This window comes from Nicotiana tabacum, chromosome 19 (genome assembly GCF_000715075.1).
Source record: "Nicotiana tabacum cultivar K326 chromosome 19, ASM71507v2, whole genome shotgun sequence".
In the NCBI taxonomy this organism is placed as follows: Eukaryota; Viridiplantae; Streptophyta; class Magnoliopsida; order Solanales; family Solanaceae; genus Nicotiana; species Nicotiana tabacum.
Window position 1 is genome coordinate 9,185,214 of NC_134098.1, and position 19,268 is coordinate 9,204,481.

A 19,268-nucleotide genomic window follows, 5' to 3' on the forward strand; every position below is an offset into this window, starting at 1 on the left:
ATTATTAACAAAAACGTTTGTCACACTGCTCAAAATGTATAGTCGATAGCCTTACCTTTTATAAACTAATCATATCTATTATTTGTACAACGGCTTGAAACACTAACCTCTTTCGAAAAAAGAACCGTTGCAAGAAAATCATCCCCTTAATAGTCTGGTCCGAGCCCAAAGTCAAGGAGTCTAAACTGATTACGAGATCATTTTAGAGCAATTTTCATAAATCACCGTTGTTTAGTGGTTATTAACTTTCTATAACTACTATATATATAATTATTTCTTATAACTACTATTCAGTTGTTACGGTAGTGTATTCACATGTATTCGCGTTGCTGTATTCATGAATACAGCAACAAAAAGCGCCTAAAATCAGGGCAGTCCAGTTGTACGCGCATGTATTTACATATATTCGCGCCATGTATTCATGAATACAACAGTAAAAAGCACCTAAAATTAGGGCAGTCCAGCTGTACGCGCATGTATTCACATGTATTCGCGCTGTTGTATTCATGAATACAACAGTAAAAAATACCTAAAATCAGGGAAGTCCAACTGTACGTGCATGTATTCACATGTATTCGCGCCATGTATTCATGAATACAGCAGCAAAAAGCGCCTAAAATCAGGGCAGTCCAGCTGTACGTGTATGTATTCACATGTATTTCCGCTGCTGTATTCATGAATACAGCTATACGCGCATGTATTCACATGTATTCGCGCCATGTATTCATGAATACAATAACGACAATACCTTAAAAACAAGTATGTCCAGTTGTCTAAGAGAAAGAAAAAACATAAATCGTATTTCATGCCTCAATGATAGTATATACCATAAAATATTTACTTTGCTATAAAATATAGTAAAAAATAACTATAAAAAATAATATTTTAAAATAATTTTAGTTTATAATAAATAAGTTATATACCTTTGCTATAGTAGGTAAAATTTCTATCGCGCCGACCAACTCGGCCCGTTTTACACCACATCAGAGCAGAATAAGGAACTTAAAAATCATTATTTTCGAACTTCTATTTTTGGTTTAGAATATTATTCTTCTAGCAAAAGTGTAACGTGGCTGAGGAGCCAACCGTTATTGGAAGAACAGTGTGGGGGGACCAATACCATACATTAGTCACGACTCATCCGCATCTTCCGCATTTGTAAGCTATATGCGTTTCATGTGGGCTTTAAAAATATTTCTTTGTTAATTTATTCTTATTTTTTGTAGGAAAAAGATTTTTTTACCTAGAGAACCTACTACTACCGGTTAACTTGGAGGAACGTTATGTTTGGAGTTTGCAAATCTTTTTTTCTTTTCTTTTTTGGAGATAGTTTTTTTTATTTTTAATTATAGTATTGTGCATATCTCGATTACACTATGTGATAACTGTTATCTCCCACCAGTATAAGTATCGAATAACTTATTCATCAAGACCTTAGACAGATAAAAAATAATCACTTGTATATTTAAACTGACACCCGATAGTTCTCAACCCGCTTTATTAACAGTCACTCCCGTAAGTGCAAAATAGCTAGAGATGCATTCTTGAGAAGAAAAAAAAGGGACAACAAACAAACAACAATAACATGCCTGGTGTAATCTCAAAAGTGAGGTTTGAGGAGGATAGTATGTACGTAGACCTTACCTCTACCTTATGAAGGTAGAACGATTATTTTTGACAGACCCTCGGCTCAAGAAAAGCATAATCATAACAAATTTAAAAGAGAAGAATTAACTACAACTAGAAAAATAAGATAAACAAAGCCAAAAAAACAATAAGAAATAATAGAAATCTAAGAATAGGAAGTGCTAGACTACACTAACACTATAGGTAGAACATAAATACACTCGACTACTTACTAACCTACTACACTAGTCTTCGACCTCCTATCAAGGGACATGTTCTCAGTAAGCTGAAGATGTGTCATATCATGCCTAATCACCTTACCACAAATACTTGTTCGACATACCTCTACCTTTCCCTGGACCCATTAAAGACGACCTATCATACCTCCTCACTAGGACATTTGTGCATCTTCTCTTTGCATGCGCAACCATCCCAGTCTCGCTTCATGTATCTTATCCACCAGACAAGCGACTCATACCTTACCCCAAATATCTTCATTCCTAATCATATCTCTTATAGTATGTTCTCGCATCTATCTCAACATCCTCATTTCCGCTACTTTCATCTTCTGAACATAAGAGGTCTTGACTGGCCAACACTCTACCTTATATAACATTGTCGGTCTGACAACTACTCTGCAGAACACATCTTTAAGTCTCGATGGTATATTTTTATCACACAAGACGCCTGATGCTAGCCTCTATTGCATTCATTTCGCTCTAACACGACGTGTGACATCATCATCAATCTCCCCATTACCTAGGATTATAGACCCAAAATACTTAAAACTTTCTCTCTTGGGGATGACTTATGTATCCATTCTCACCTCCACATCAGCTTCCTGAGTCACGTTACTGAACTTGTACTCCAAGTATTCTGTCTCAGTCATGCTCAACCTAAAACTTTTAGACTCCAGGGTCTACCTCCAGCCTAGCGTTAATATCGCCTCGCGTCTCATCAATCCTTCAATGTTACATGCAAATAATATGCACTAAGGTACCTCCCCTTGAATGTGACACGTTAACACATCCATTACCAAGACAAATAAGAATGGACTGAGAGCTGATCCCTGATGCAATTCCATCATGACTTAAATAGGGACAAGAATGTGTTTATATTCTTTCTTTTTTATTTTTTGAAATTTGGTGGGTGTTTTTTACTCTAAAGAAGTGATTGAAAGCACTTTTATATCGAAAATCTTATAACTTCTCTCAAGAACTTAATTAGATAGTAAGTTATTTTAAGAAACATGAAAAAATATAAAAAGAAATTCCACGAACATAACCATTTCTACTGAAATTTCATGCAAATCAAATTAAAGTGTTTTTTCCTCTCATTTGTGAATTAACACCAATTATTTTAAGACGGGTTGATATAGACTTTTCTAAAAAAGTCATAGAACACTCGTACTTATGTTTAATTAAAAATATTTAGCTTTCAATTAATGAAAATTTATGTTTTTGGACTCTTTATATAGGAAGTGCATTATATTGAGACAATTCTTGAAGCTATATTACATTGAAATATAGAGCAAATAATGCAAATAAAACATAATACATGATTAGTTAAATATTTTAAGAGTTAACAATTCATGAAATTTAATTCACAAGAGGATTAAAAGTATGCGTTTCACTTAATGGAAAGTAAAATATACTTAATCATATTTCACAAGGATCAAAGTAGATATTTGCCAACAAATGATGGATTAAAGCGGCAAATGTTTTCACTATCATACTCCTTCCGGTCCCATATATATGATTTTCTAGTCTTTTTAATTTGATCCAAATAGTTATTTTTTTAAAAAAAAATTAAGAAGGTACTATAATTAATTTTAAAAAAAATATATCTTTGTCTAAAAAACGATTAAACAATTTCTAAGAAGTTTTTCAAAAAGAAGAGATAAAGGTCTTTTAAAAAATAATCCTCTTAATTAATATTATTTTGTTATTTTCTTAATAAATATGACAAATCCTTAAAAATAACTCATATAGAACTGGAGGGAATAATGAATAATTACAAGCTCATCTCTTTTTCCTTTTAATTTCATATTAAATAAAATCAAATTGTTTTTCCTCTATTTTGTGAATAAAAATTAACATTGGCATCCTTTACTTGGACACATGTCAGTATAGACTTTTCTGATTAAAACACACTCATGTTTGCTTACTTCAGTTTACGTTTTTTACATAAATTTTTTCCATATATTGCTCACATTGACTCTCTCTCTCTCTCTCTCTCTCTCTCTCTCTCTCTCTTCACCAATCAGTAATCACTCTACTCAGTACTCTCTCTTCTGTCCCTTTCCTTTTGCAGGTAAGTTTTGTTTTTCCCCTCTTTCAATTCTCAAATTTTACAGAGAAAAAAACTCTCAAAATTTCGAATTTTTCATTCACAATTGTATGTTGTTTTGGACATGTACTTGTGAGTTTTTTGCCTTTTGTGAAGTCTTTAAAATTTATCAATTCTGGGTTTTAATTTGTTTTTTCTCTCTTTCAATTATCAAATTTTAAGATCTTTTTTTATATGTGAATTCTACAGGTGCAACTGTATGTGTTTATGATTTTGTTTTGGAGTATTTAAAATTTATCAATTCTAGGTGTTAATTCATTTCTTGATTACCATGTCGGAATAACCAAAATTACTTTTTTTTTCATTATGTTTTAACTATCTTGCTCTGATTTTTATTTCTAAAGTTGATTTTTATTTCTTATTTTTTATGCTAATTTTTTGGAATGATATTTTTTTGTTTATTAATAGATGTGGTAACTCTATGAATAAAGGCGTCTCATTTTTCAGTAGTTGAAAAGGATTGGATTATTATTTTTGTGCGGTGTGGCGGTGTTGAGGTGTCTCTTCTACTCAAATTACCATAAATTCAGAAAAAAGAAAAGCTTTTTGAAAATATTTTAATGGCCATGACTTGTAGTCTTGATAACTTAGTTCTTGATTCTAGTAATTGGGATTATTTACTGTGGAAATAATTACCATTAGATTTCAGTGTAAAATTTACATCATACCCCTTGGGGTCTGGCCGCTGCGTGAATGTTGGATGCTTCGTGCACCGGATTATGGATGCAGAATTTAACTTCTCTTGAAGTTTAAGTAATTTTTATATAGAAATATATCCTATATATGGAAAATGCTGGTTTCGATTGAGCCTGTAGCAAACATGCCACATATGTATACGGTTAAGTTGCTATCGTTTTTAGTTCTTGGTGTAAAAGATGTGAGAAAAAGAGTAGCTATACAAGTACAAAGAAATCAGAGGAAATGGGAAAATAAGATTTTATGCTTTGACTCTATCCTCCCCAATGGTGGCATTTTTCTTTATCTAGTTCTATTTTTGCTTATTGTTAGTTTGAGCAGTCTTGACAAAATTTGGTTAAAAAGTTAAATTTACTTGTGGATTGTACTAGAACTGGTTTATGGAGTAAGAACTTCAATGATATGTCATTTCTATGCGTATTTTGCTATTTATGTGCAAGTTTGTAGAGAAGTTTCCTGAGTTGGTTTACTTTAAAGTTTTTAACAATTTGCCTTTTACAGGATATTTCACACCTTATTATAGTGTAGTTCTTGAAACTTTTTTTTTGTTCATTCAAATCCAAGAAAGACTTTCAGTACATTAAGCTTTTGGGGGATACTTTTGGCTTTCTTGTTGTTCTTTCCGTTCTCTACGAGTAGAAACGAAAGATTCAGGGCAATTGCTTTTGAAGAAAAGAACCAAAAAGAAGATCATTTCCAAGTTGAAATAAACACTATGATTGTTATTAGTCTGTTTATCCCATGTATCCGTCATTACAGTTTAGATCATTTTGGTAGGACATGGAACCTCAGAGCAATATGCTTATCATTTTTGTAGGACATTGTATGAAGAACTAACCGGAGTATAAGTAGGGAAGCATGCAATCAAAGTCCAAAAGTGTAAACTGTGGGGAAGCCAGAACTTATAATGTTCCGAATTCCATCGTATATTCTGAACCTTGGTGGAATACTGCTGGCTATAATCCTGTTTCTCTGGGGTCAATGCGGGGAAGTGCATCAGATTCTTCATCACGGGAACAATCTGTGGATGGCCGATCACAATCTGATGGTAGAGCCAATGAGGAAGATGATGATGCTCCTGAAAAATCACAAAGTACCATACATATGCATTCGGGTATCTTGTTCAATCTTGAAAGTTGCTAAAGATAAACCACTATGGTCATTGACAAAGGACATCATCCTCACCGTCCAAAGACGATCTCCATAGTGCAGAGGGTATTTGCATCATGCTTAAATTTATGCAATAATATATATGTATTTGTATGTATCATATTTTGACTTTGCAGGTGATCCATGAAATAACCGTTCTCTTAACTGGAGCAATCTTCGCTCCGGTTTCCATTCAACGTTCATGTCCAGCAATTATTTCAAACGTAACCAACCAGCGTCTGTTACCCATTTCCATCTGATAGCCATTCAAATATCCATAACCATTCCCAGATACATTTGTTTACAATCCCGATATCGTCTGCATACACACTAGCCTCCCCAGATCCCACTTGTGGAATTTCATTGGGTTTTTTTGCTGTTGTAGTTACACCTGATAAAAGCATGTTGTTAAATCTTTTTTTGTCACTTCAGGTTAGTGAATCAGTTAATAGCATCATCACTTCATGGATTATCTTTATCTTTTCCGTATTTTTGGAGATATGCAACATTGGTCAGGTGTCGTAGGTTAGGTCATCTTTGTTCTGTAGCACAAATCGAGGATGAAATTTGAGTAGGTCACTTGAGATGGTATGATCATGTTTCGCGCTGACCTCGAGATATACCTATCTGCAGATGCGAAGTCATGGTGAGTGAAAGTGCTAAAAGGGAACGAGATAGACCTAAAATTACATGGAAGGAAATTGTTTGAAAAGACCATAATCTCTTGGAATTCATGCAAACTTAGCGGAATATAGGGCACAATGAGATAAAAAGATCTATATACGCGATACCATTTAGTTAAAAATATGTTTTAGTTATGTTACTATATGTTCTTTAGGTCCTATGTTTATTAGAAGTTTTTTAGTCCTAACAGAGATTTATACACCAGTAGAAAAGATAGAAAACTTCTAACATTTTTATTCTTTTTGTCTTGTATATTATTGGGGTCTAAAAGACTAAAATGAGCTTAAATGGAGCTACATGATCAGTAAAGATTCATATAGCCAACTCCAACTTGTTTGGGATTGAGACAATTGTTATTGGTGTTGTTAAGGATTTGAAGCCTGTCATGATGCTTCATTTGCCTGGTTACTTTCCCTTCCTTTTTAAATCTTTTGCCATAGTGGGGGGAAATGAAGGTGCTATATTAGTTGAGGAAGGGAAGTGCAGTGGTAGAGATGGGAAAAATATATATCTTTCATGATCTTAATGGCTATAAATTACTTAAGTAATGCTAATGCAGTCTTGTTTTAAATTTAGATGGGGAAAGGAGTTATCCGCAAGTTCAGAATTTACAGCCAGTCGCATCAACCATACCTCCAAAGGGTGATGGGAGCCAAATGCAGCCCCGACAGCTTGAACTTGTTACGCACTCAATAGTAAGTATGTTTGATTTTTCTATGGGGTTGGAGAAGTTTGGATCTGCTTGCGGAGTTATCTCACTGGTAAGTGTCTTCTTCTTCTTTTTTTGCCTGATTTTGAAGTTATTCTGTAATTGATATGCAGGCTTGTGCTCCAAATCTATATGCTGACCCGTACTACGGGGGAATGATGACACCTTTTGGTCAGCCTATGGTATGCATGTGGTTTAAATCTTAAGTCAACTTTCATTTTTTTTCCAGTTTTTTCTGCTGTACATTCATTTAATATCTGAAAAATTAAGAGGAGAATTTTACTTTTCTTATGATGCCTTTGGACTGCTCAAGTGTGTTATGTCCTTAGGGATATCAAAACAAAGAAACCAGTCACAAAAAAAAAAGATATCAAAACATAGACAGCTGCTTCTATGTGGTTGTTCGACGTGTCTTTTGCCAAGTACTAAAGCGAACTCTTTACTTTTTCCATTGAAGTAAAAGATTGGCACTGAAGAAACATCCATTATGAAAGTTATATTACAAAGAAAAAGAAAAAAAAAAGAAATATCCATTATAACGTAGTTGTGCCCGAGTCTAAGCTTGTTGGTGGCTGAACTCCAGATATTCTAAGGTGCTAACAGAAGATGGCACAATACAGGTCCCTCATGTACTTGATATGCATCACCTGAGGATGCCTTTGCCCCATGAAATGGCTCAAGAACCTGTTTTTGTCAATGCCAAGCAGTATCATGGTATTTTGCGGCGGAGAGAGTCACGTGCCAAAGCAGAACTTGAAAAGAAGCTGATCAAAGTTAGAAAGGTTAGTAGTGTTGGGTGTTCTTTTCTCTTGTTCGATGTGTTTTTTGTTACATGTGCCGGATAAAAAAGGGCAACCCGATGCACAAAGCATCTCGCATTCACGCAGGGTCCGCGGAAGGGCCGCACCCCAAGGGGTGTAATGCAGACAACCTACCCTAATGCAAACATTAGTGGCTGCTTCCACGGCTTGAACCTGTGACCTATTGGTCACATGGAGTCATGGAGACAACTTTACCGTTGCTCCAAGGCTCCCCTTCTTTGTTACATGTGCTGGATGTTCTGGAAAAATATTGCTTAGTATAAATTCTCTTAGTTATTGAAACCATCCGAGCAGTGCTTGGACGTCCGTATTCCCTTGTTCGGACAGAGACGTACCACTGTTTGGTTGAGCTCATTTTACATTTAAAGAAAGAAATTCAACTGTTTAACAAGTTGTTTAAGCTTTGTTTATAATATTGCATTAGTTTTGAGAATTTCATTTCACTTAAGTAGGAGGAAATGGTAGGTAACTGATCATATTATTTCTGTAAGCAAAGTAAACAGGATTTGATGCAAGTGCCTCGACCCAACCCCCTTTCCCCAGGCGCCACCCCCAAAATGGAGTAAGATAATCTGCTATTACTCTCCTTTTACCTGTATAGAGTGCTGTTTCCCAATCTGTAAGTCGAAAACACCACTCATGAATCTAATTTGGTGAAAGGAACTCTTTAGGCCAATGTTTTGGTTGTTAATACCATTATGAGTTTCTCCATTGCTATATTTTTCCTGTGAGTTGACAAGATTGGCTGATGAGGTTTTACACAATATTCGTGCTGGTCATATGCGATATGCTCGGTTTTATTCTTATTTACTCATCCTCAATTGCTGATACTTCCTCTCTTCCTCGATAATACAGCCATATCTTCACGAGTCTCGACATCAGCATGCTTTGAAAAGGGCAAGAGCTTCCGGAGGGCGTTTTGCAAAAAAGTCCAATACTGATACTTCGAAGGGAACCTGTTCTGGTTCTGGTTCTAACCCGGATCTTTCTGCGTTGTGAGGTTTAGTACTTTGGCAGAGGGACTGAATCTTATCTGATCATATCAGTAGTTATATGTTTCAGTCTTGGCTTGTTCGAGACTGGTGGCAGTTCATCCTTGGCTTTTTATTTCAATGTTATGGGAAGGAGAGTTCGTCCGTGTTGTAAATTCAGTTCTTCCCTTCTGTACAGAAAAAAAGGAAATGAACTTGGACTAGAGTTGAAAAGGAAGAATTTAGTAGGCATATGGCTAGCTGGTTAGTGTAACTTAGGTGTATGTAAAGTTGTAGGGTATGTTGTAGACTTGTCACATTTCCTTTAGGGGGATGTAAAGTTGTAGGTAGGTTGTATACTTGTCACATTTCCTTTCTGTTGCTGTATCTTAGGATCCTGATTTTGTGGAACTTCTATTTTGTTTATTTAATTTGATGATAGTGGCATTGTGTTCCTGGGCTTTATGATAACGGTAGAATCTAGAGTATCTTCCAAGTGATGAAATTCGCGCAAGCTGGTCTGGACACAATCGATTTGGGGAAAAAATGGTTTGTAGTGTGAGGTGAAAGTTTGTGTGCAATGGCCAGTGATGTTGAACTTTGTATTGGCTCGGTGAGGCATTGACTCCATATATAGGATTTGAGTGCTGTTACAGATTGATGTGCAGCATAAAGCTAGTCAATTTATGAAAAATTCTCATAATACAGAATGTGGAGAAAAACTGATGAGGATCTACACATCAACTAGCTTGGAATCAAAGCATAGTTGTTATTCTTGATTTGACGTCTTTAAAGAACATGGACAAGTAGAATTATTCTTAAAGATACCACAACAACAACAAACTATGAGGAGGGTAGTGCGTACGTTGACCTTATCTAGATACCTCTATTATGTGAAGATAGAGATACTATTTTGGATAGACTCTCAGCTCAAGGAACGATGAAAAAGAAACAACAGCAATAGCAATAATAAGATAATAGGATAACCGAAGAAAAAGAAATAAAAGGAAGTAAAAGCAAACTACGAATAAAGAAATACAAGAATATTGTTAATATAACTAGTATGGAAAAGAAATACGCTTAACTACTTACTACCCTAATCATTGACATTCACACTTTCCTGTCAATGGTCATATTCTCGATAAGCTGAAGCTACTATCATATCCTTCCTAATCAGCTCTTAGGTCTAACCATCACAACTTAACAAAAATAATGCTCTCTTTATTTCATTTTACATTTCACTCTAATTAATATGTCCAAAAAGAATGACACATTTTTATATTTAAAAATAATTTAACTTTCTATTTTAAGTTTAATGATGTACTTTTATAGAGATAACATGTCTAAGATCAAAAGTTTCAAAAGTTTTTTATAAACTTAATGCACGATCAAACATTGCCATATATGTTGAAAGAATTTTGAGTAGTATTATCTACTTTTGCTGGCAGTTTTGAGTATTGTTATCTCCTTTTGCTGACTCTAACATTATTTGCTGCTAGCAGTTAGGCTCTTAACCTTACATTGATTGATGGAACAAACAACTTTGTTCATCAAAGGGCAAAATACAAGTCCACATAAATTGTGAGTTTCTTTCTATCAAACATAATTTTTTTAAGTCTTGAAACCAAGCTTCAAAATATTACTTAGGGGACTTACCCTTCTTGGCTCTCAAATTTGGTTAAGTTGCACCAAATAGAGTGCCGCATTATACTTAACGATAAAAGAGAATCAGAACAACAAAAAAGGTCAAAAAGATAGCTGATACCAAAATCAAAATCTTGAAAGCATATGATTCAAACATTTATAAATTACAAGTCACTTTGCTGATGATCACTATCTTCTACATTTCCAGTAACATCCCCAATCTCATCTTTGGGAATGGTTTCTTCGTCTAGGTCATCTGGGAAATTAACTTTTTCACTGCTACCTTTGCTACTATCAGGTGCATTATCATTAGACTCAGTGACATTGACCACAGTGTCCATCATCCCTGACAGAGCCTGTCTAGGAGACCACTCAAGCACATCATCGATAATGTTCGAAACTCGCCTCTGATACCTGCAACAGTGGATAAAAAGGAATTTCATTTTCAGCATGATGGATATAATATATACTCTCTGTTTCAATTTAGATGACACATTTTCCTTATTAGTTCGTTCCAAAAAGAATGACGCATTTCTACAATTGGATATAATTCAACTTTAAACTCTTCATTTTACTCATTTCACCCTTAATGAGAAGCTTTTATAACTACACAAATGTCATGGCCCCACAAAGCTTTTACCCCTTAAGCTTTTAAGACCACAAGTCTTCTTTTTTTTCTTAAATTCCATGCCGAGTCAAACTACCTCATCTAAATTGAAACGGAGGGAGTATATATATATAAGGTCTATCACAAAAAATCAATATGTCCCAATAATATAAAGAGAAAATTTATATAGCAGAATAAAGGAACATATTCTGCAAACCCCCAGGGTTTTGGGTTTGGTCTAGCGGTAAAGGTGCATGATGTGTGAGTTAGGTGCACGTTACGAGTTCGAACTCTCTGCCACAGACAAAAGCCTGATATTAAACTTGAGAAGGGTTGGGTGGGCCAATTATCCACCCGAGTTTCGAACCATGCGCCAATTGGCCCACGGAAATTTCTAGGTTAAAAAGAAACGGGACATATTCGAACCAGAAGCCTCCACCAAATTGCTGGCTCGTGGTTCCTAGGTTGACTAAATCTGATTCTCAAAATATGAAACCCTTTTTTTTAATAACCGAGAATTCCCCGACCAGTGGTACATAGTTCAAAACTCGGCGGATAATAGGTCCGCCTCTCTACCCTTCTTCACTTAAATACCAGTTTTTGTTTGCGGCAGAGTACGAACCCGTGACATGCGCCTAACCACACATCACATGCTAAAATATTACCACTAACCAAAGCCCTGGTGGCTTCTCAAAATATGACACTAGATTGCAAGTTATTTCCTTATGAAGTTAATCTGTACGAAGATCCAGAATCTCGCTGCATAGAGATTGTTTCCATGAAATCTCAACATATACAAATTGATTTTTATTCTGTTTCCTCAAATGAACTCCTAGGCTTAAGAGATTAAAATGCAAGCAAACAAACCTGGCTCTTGCAGCCTCATCAGGAGCGTGATGCCTCAGGAGCAAAATAACAAGCACAGCTACTATTGCATAGAAAAGCCTAGCTGTCCACTTAGGTCGCTCGCCCTCATCCTTCTGAGGCCAAAACTGGAACAGATCTTGCAGTGTTGCTTCCTCGGCAAGAATGTTGGGGAAAAACCAGACACGCTTTCCAAAAAGGACCCATATGGAACCAAAGATCAAAGCTCTTACTGCAAGCATAAAAAAAATTCTTTGTAATGGCAGTTTACTTCAAATTTCAAATAGCAGACTCAAAAATACATGACAAGCTTGAAGACCATGACTTGAACAGCCCGAGCCACCATTTTACAACAGAAAAAAATTACGCATAAATAATAGAAATATTACAGGCACCACTACCAGCAGAACTGCTTTAATCAAATTTGTCAATGTGTGCCATTTAGATTAGAGGAATCAAGTGAAGGATAACAAAATATGATTGGCAATTTCCATAAATCTGTCATACACAAAAATAGAAAAGAAGCTTTCATAGGTTCCTATGATACAGACCAGTAGGAGTATTTTAGAATTAGAAAATTCTAAGCAGTCGGGAGACTGAAATTGTTGGACAAATAGATCAAGGCCTGACTCTACAGTAACAGGTAGAAACTGAGTTGAATATATTTACTTTTAAGCCTATAAGAAAAAAGCAAATGAAAAAAGTACCGTCGAAAAGTTTTCCATGTGAGAAAAATGTTGGGCAATATAACTTAATTTTCTTTTTTACGTTTCCTCTACATATGAATGGTAGACTGTAACTCCAGTCGCTAATTTCAAGCAAACCAAGAATTTGTTTTTGCTTCGTAGTCAATCAAAAAAATATTTGGTGTTTGAGTGATATATAAAACAGCAAATCGTCAAATGTTGTGATGCTATCAATGATAAGTGTGGGAAGTCCAAAATGTACTTGATGATTGAAGGACCTATCGACTTGCTAAATTATTCGATACATGCCCCATGTCACAATATTACGTTTGTCAGAAGCTGTTAATTTTTTCAAGTTTTAGTGTGGCCACATCACGGTGCATCATACAACTCTACACACAAAAATGAAGCTGAATAACAAGGAAATATGAGAAATGAAAGGGTAATAAGCACCAAATACTTACTGAATAGCAGACAAAGTATGAGGAGGAGGAGACCAGCGCATGAGTATAGTATAAGCAATTTGACCGAATGGGGATAAACAGGAAACAAGCAGATTGCTAACGTCAATACCGGCCAGAAAAATGAGAGAAGTGTTTGCCACAAGGGTCTCCTATTCACAAATGTCCATGCAAAAAAGGCATCATTTTCAGAAAATGCTTGATCCTGCACACACCAATTGAACAAAATAACATCAAAAAGTTGTAACAAAACTATTGAAAAAGAATCATTCTAGGGTAAACAAAAAATTAAAATTCACTCAAATGTGGAAAATTCATATAGAAGTAAAAAGCTCTTAAAGATAAATAGAACACTTTCTAAAGAAGTTTGCTCCAAAAACACCATTTTTGGATGTCTAACTTCTTATGGCACACCATTTGAAATACAGTGGATAATGGGCCCGCCCCTCTACCCTCTCCACTCAAATACCAGGCTTTTGTCTGAGGCAAGGATCAAATCTGTGACATGCGCCTAACCCACACATAGCGTGATGCGCTCTTACCACTAGATCAAAGCCCCGGGGGCACCTCTTTATTGATATTAAATCTGCACAACCATTTCATCAGGAGGGATTGGTTGTGTATCTTCAGATTTCTAAACCCAAGCTACCTAGCTCCTTAGAATTCATAACTTTTCTGCAATTGACGAGGAATTTATGTTGCTCATGATTTCCTTCTCACTTGAATTTGCTCCTCAACTTATCCAGTTGTTTTTCCACTTTTCAGGTGATTGGGAACTGTGACAGGTAGTAGCCTAGCAGGTAGGTAAACTGTCCAAGACACTAGCCTACCTCCTATTGACAGGTACTAAATTTTCCATGAGGCCAACTCCGTCACAGCTTTCAATTACATTCTCATCAAACTCAGTTGATTTGTATTTAGAGCCCAGAGGCAATCCCAAATACTTTGTAGGGAATATAAGTAAAACGTATGTACCAAGTTACTAAATTTTAATCATAGAACAAAACATACAAGTCATAGACAAATTCTGTACAAAACAATAAAATTTAAAAACAAGAAATTGTGTGGGGTGAACACGTGGCCAATGCCCCACCTATTGGGTAGTTTCGTTCTATTAAGCTTTCGATCCTTATGATTATCCCAGGACATGTAGAGCCCCATCGCACAGCGGTAAAAGCAAGAAGGGAACATAAAGCAAAGCATTGTAAATGAATTGAGGAGAAGGTACCAGCATATATCGGAGATATATTTGCCGAGACTATTCATACCGACCCTAACTAATTTGGAATTGAGACATAATTTAAAAGTCGATAAATTGATATATTTGCACAGACGATTCACTCATATTCATATATGTTTTATAGATTAAGAAAATAGCAGCTTTAAGGAGTAATGATACGCGGATCAGATCTGAATTTAAGGTCTACTGAAGGAGTACCAGTTGGACCAACCAATTACATCGAATTTAGCTTCTGTAGATATGTCCAAACTAAGAGTTCTAAAAATAAATATCAATATTTCAAAAACTAGATCCATGTGATTTTTCTGGCCCAAGAGTTAGCTCAACAACTAACCAAAATAACCTTAACATTCCTCTAGGTCGATATGCAAAGTGCAAGTTAAAATCAAAGAATTATTAACTCTATGGGAAGACCAAACCTATGTAATAAGATCTCAGGTGTAAATATCAGATACGGGTATGAGCCTGCATAGCATGTATAACCTTTTTGGAGGTTTTCGTTGTATTTTGAAGGGTACAAAGCATCCATATCGAAGTCATACCCGCTGGTCATGGATATGTACGGATCACAAACACATTTGTGAACAGAATTCATATTAGTCGAAATCAAGTTAACAGTAAGACAGGAATTTCTAACATTCTTGATAGTTGACTGAATCAAGAAAGATACTCACATGGTATATCTCCAAATGCGCTGGCCAAGAAGATAACTTTTTCTTCCCAGGCCGAACAGTCTTTACCACACGATCACAGCGGACTAGAAGATTCTTGTTAAGCAGCGTGTTGGCAATATCTTCAGGCTCCAAATCTCTATCTGACTCTAGTATGTCTTTAAGTTCTGAATGATTTTTCACAAAAGCGACGAAATCTTTTCCCCTGAAATACTCTACCCGTGTTTCCTGTAGGACAGCCCAACGAGACACCAAGCCTTTATGATCTCTTACTTTCTCGGCAAATAGCTGGAAGACGTCCTTCTTCACACCTTGTTTCTGAAATTAAAAGTAAAAATATGGAAATGGGAATTTACAAAAATCATCCTAACCAAAAATTTACAAAAATCACAAAACCACAAACTGGAAAGTTAGGGGGAACCGATAACATCTCAATATATTTCAACAAACAAGAACCACATAAAGGGGAATATGCAGCATCATAGGAACCTCAGATGCTAACTCTTCATCCTTCCTATATGATAAAACCCTCTTGATTTCCTACCCGTCAACCCCTCGGAATATCTAAACAGCAACTGATTCGAGAAAGGACAACTCTTCACCTGGTTTAATACAGCTTTACAACCTCAGAGTATTTAATCTTTTTCTCATTGGCAATTGATTAGTGGACCTCCATTAGCCAAACAAAACTGAGGGGTTTATTAGTGATACAAAAAGGAAGGGAGATGTTCAATAGATACCCTTCAAAATGCTCTAATTTTTCTTTTTCTTTTCTTGTTTAACTATTTTTTTATGGTCTCAACATGGCTAAGAGTTTCTCTCCACTGATTGTGTAGTTCTGCAATGCAGTCAAAATGGAGAAGTATAGCTATTCATTTTCTCAATCCCTCAAAACTGGAATATGCCAGAAGATTATTAGAAACACTGATCATGTTTGTGAACTAGGAATCTTACAACTTAGAAATGTGTGAATAACTGAATATGTTGATCAACAGATACTATTGACATTATCTTCAAAACCATCTTTAAGAAAATTACAACCTCTTCAGATTTAAACCTATGAAATCAGGTAACAAAGCCTAACTTACGACCTAACTTATAAATATTCTACTGATGGCATCATAATGAAAAATTTTATTGAACAAAAACAAACTTCCACATGTGCCTCCCCAAACCAGGGTAGCCCCATTGGTGAGGATGGGGGTCAAAGAATTTTCCTCCATCATTCTACACATTAACTCTTTTCCCTTTTCATATTTGGACATTCAGATGCTATTAACATCAATTATTTAATTCAAAGAGAGTCAAATGTTCAAAAAATGGAAAGGCAAGTATTTGGGACAAAACAAGAAAGAGAGACTCGCTTTACATCCCTGGTTTTGTTAGCAAAGAAAATGTACGAAGATAGTTGCCATCACTAATTTGGAAGTGAAACTAGACATGTATAGTCGGGAACAAGCAAGTAATGGATGAGCAATCATTAAAGAGCAGTCTAAAGGTCTACTCAAGAAACATACAAGTCAGTCCCCTAATCCACAGCTCAAGAAACTGTCACCTGCATCATATAGTTCCATATATAATGATGAAAGCATCTAGGCTCGGCATAATGCCATAATCACATTCTAGAGTATGACAATTGAATCCATTTAATCAAAAGAACAAACTAACAAACATCAAAGGGCAAATAGAAAAGTTTATGAGCTTCATTGAGAGAAAAAAATCATTCATGAAAATATATTACTGGACCAAAGGGTAGTCCGGTGTACTAAGCTCCCGCTATGCACGGGGTTCGGGGAAGGGCCGGACCACAAGGCCCAAGGGTCTATCGTACGCAGCCTTACCCTGCATTTCTGCAAGAGGTTGTTTTCACGGCTTGAACCCGTGATCTCCTGATCACATGGCAGCAACTTTACCAGTTACGCCAATGCTCCCCTTCAAAAATATATTACGGGACCAAATTCAGATAAAATCATTTTACACCGTAGAACCTTATATTTTCTTTAATTCAATTATTGGTGACTAATGGATGAGAATCTAGAAAGGGAACCTTGGAATAACGGTAAAGTTGCCTCCATGTGACCTATAGGTCATCAGTTTGAGCCGTGGAAGCAGCCCCAAATGCTTGCATTAAGGTAAGATGTCTACATCACGCCCTTGGGGTGCGGCCCTTCCCCAGACCCTGCGTGAATGCGAGATACTTTGTATATCGGGCTGCCCTTTTAATGGATGAGAATCAGGTATTGAGTTTTCTAGTAATTTCTAGTTGATTTTTGCACTTCATTCTTATTTCATGCCTTTTAATTTACGCCTGTGAGCACTCACCAGCTCCAATCTAGGAGGACAGGTTTTCTCGATGTTCTTGTTGGCTATAGCAACCCCATAATTATTTTAGGTGGGATACTACCGTCTTAGAAAAGAAAAATGTTCATAAGTGAGCAGATTTTTGCAGATTTTTGCCTTAGTTACTTCATTTCAATTTTGTTACTCCCTTCGTCCGAATTTATGTGAGGGTATTGACTTAGCATGAAGTTTAAGAAAGAAAACTTTTAGAACATGTGGTAAAAAACAAGTCATAAACATTTGTGTGATTATAAATCATCTCATTAAGGTAAAATAAAAAGTCTACGGTTAAATTGTTTCTAAAGATAGAAAGACGTCATTCTTTTATGAACAAACTAAAAATTCATATAAATTGGATAGAGGAAGTAATTCAATTTGAAGATTCAAATTAAATGAAAGATAGATTTAGCAAATTGGAGTCCTTTTCAATCCTATGGTACAATTTAGGGAATATAGCAACTACCATTAAATAGTTATCAGCAATACTGATAAATGAATCGCCTAAATATCTAAAGAAAAATTCAACGCACACTAACTGTAAGTAAAGAGTTTTTATCATATTCAGTAAATATTGCCTTAAATTTCTATATTTCCACAATAGGGCACAACATTAAACCACAAATTCAAAACAAAACAAAAAAAAGGAACGAATTGCACATTAACTATAAAAAGCTAAATTGAATTGAACAATCAAAATCACAGTATATAAAACCACAGATCCTATGGGAAAATACAAAAAAAAAAAAAAAAAAATTAATAAAAAAAAAATTAAAAATTAAATTCAAAGAATCAGATCAGAAGAAACTAATTTAAACACATTTTAAGTATGTGTGATGTTTGCTTTGGAAGTTACCCTTGGAGGAGTGCTATTCGAACCGTTCGATGCAACGCCTGGGGATCGTCTCACCTTCTTCTTCTCTGCTCCGCCGGGTTTCTTCATTTCCGTCTTCTCTCTCACACACACACAAAGTAGAAATAAAGCGTTTTTTCCATGTCTAAAGCTTGGGTTTGACGAGAGAAAATCACAAAAATAATCCCTTACATTTGGGGATTGGTGTAAAATGATCCATTAAATATATATTTGGGCAGTTTTAGTCCTTTATCTTCTATCAATATATAATAGAAGAGGCAAAAACATTATAGTAAGCGAAGTGCCAATATAATTAAAAGTCACTTAATAATTTTAGAACAAAATTAGTTTAGTTAGGTAATAATTAGCTTCTTATTAATTTAAATTTTAAAAAAAATTAAATTATGCACTATGTGTTGTTAATAATTAGTTACTATTTGTGAATTTGAATTTAAACATAGAAAAAAAAATCTAATTTGAATTTGAAACAATTACAGGCAACATAGTAAAGAATATAAAAATCAAAACTCTATATTGAAAATAAAATAGAAAAAAGCCTAATTTCTTATTCCATATAATGTTTAAAAAATCAAAAAATATTAAACATTTAAATTTTAAAAAAAATAAATTATGCACTATGTGTTGTTAATAATTAATTACTATCTTTGAATTTGAATTTAAACATAGAAAAATATTCTAATTAGAATTTGAAACAATTACAAGCAACATAGTAAAAAATATAAATCAAAACTCTATATTGAACAGAAAATAGAAGAAAAACCTAATTTCTTAATCCATATAGTGTTTTAAAAATTCAAAAAATATTGAACATTTTATACAAAATAATAAAAGAACATATATTTAATAGAAGCAAAAAATGTAAAAATCAAAACTTCAAAT

The 19,268-nt window shown here is 35.0% G+C and overlaps 2 protein-coding genes across 4 annotated transcripts; one reads left to right on the forward strand and one right to left on the reverse strand.

Moving 5' to 3' along the window:
- Positions 1–3,795: 3,795 nt before the first annotated feature.
- LOC107767894 (nuclear transcription factor Y subunit A-1) lies at positions 3,796–9,461 on the forward strand. 3 transcript variants are annotated; one of them, XM_075239635.1, is made up of 6 exons: positions 3,796–3,939; positions 5,489–5,785; positions 7,081–7,199; positions 7,327–7,395; positions 7,834–7,995; positions 8,890–9,461. In XM_075239635.1, exons 2-6 carry the CDS (start codon positions 5,530–5,532, stop codon positions 9,031–9,033), a joined length of 750 nt encoding a protein of 249 aa, XP_075095736.1. In that variant the 5' UTR covers positions 3,796–3,939; positions 5,489–5,529; the 3' UTR covers positions 9,034–9,461. The 3 variants fall into 3 exon arrangements, with proteins under 3 accessions (XP_075095736.1, XP_075095738.1, XP_075095737.1); XM_075239637.1 differs by having other exon boundaries at positions 5,489–5,764; XM_075239636.1 differs by lacking the exon at positions 3,796–3,939 and adding an exon at positions 3,959–4,047.
- A 1,288-nt stretch (positions 9,462–10,749) lies between these two features.
- On the reverse strand, positions 10,750–18,561 carry LOC107767895 (uncharacterized). The gene is made up of 5 exons (XM_016587000.2): positions 18,372–18,561; positions 15,182–15,496; positions 13,271–13,472; positions 12,124–12,352; positions 10,750–11,063 (listed from the first exon to the last, which is right to left on the reverse strand). The coding sequence occupies exons 1-5, from the start codon at positions 18,456–18,458 to the stop codon at positions 10,814–10,816; spliced, it is 1,083 nt and encodes a 360-aa protein (XP_016442486.1). The 5' UTR covers positions 18,459–18,561; the 3' UTR covers positions 10,750–10,813.
- Positions 18,562–19,268: the final 707 nt, after the last annotated feature.

Excerpts from the sequence above, each read along its gene's own strand:
- LOC107767895 (XM_016587000.2), bottom strand. The coding sequence starts at position 18,458 with ATGAAGAAACCCGGCGGAGCAGAGAAGAAGAAGGTGAGACGATCCCCA. Across the intron at positions 13,473-15,181 it reads CGCATTTGGAGATATACCAT|GATCAAGCATTTTCTGAAAA; the intron begins GTGAGTATCTTT and ends TGGTGTGTGCAG. Across the intron at positions 11,064-12,123 it reads GATGAGGCTGCAAGAGCCAG|GTATCAGAGGCGAGTTTCGA; the intron begins GTTTGTTTGCTT and ends CCACTGTTGCAG.
- LOC107767894 (XM_075239635.1), top strand. The coding sequence starts at position 5,530 with ATGCAATCAAAGTCCAAAAGTGTAAACTGTGGGGAAGCCAGAACTTAT. Across the intron at positions 7,200-7,326 it reads AACTTGTTACGCACTCAATA|GCTTGTGCTCCAAATCTATA; the intron begins GTAAGTATGTTT and ends ATTGATATGCAG. Across the intron at positions 7,996-8,889 it reads AGCTGATCAAAGTTAGAAAG|CCATATCTTCACGAGTCTCG; the intron begins GTTAGTAGTGTT and ends TCGATAATACAG.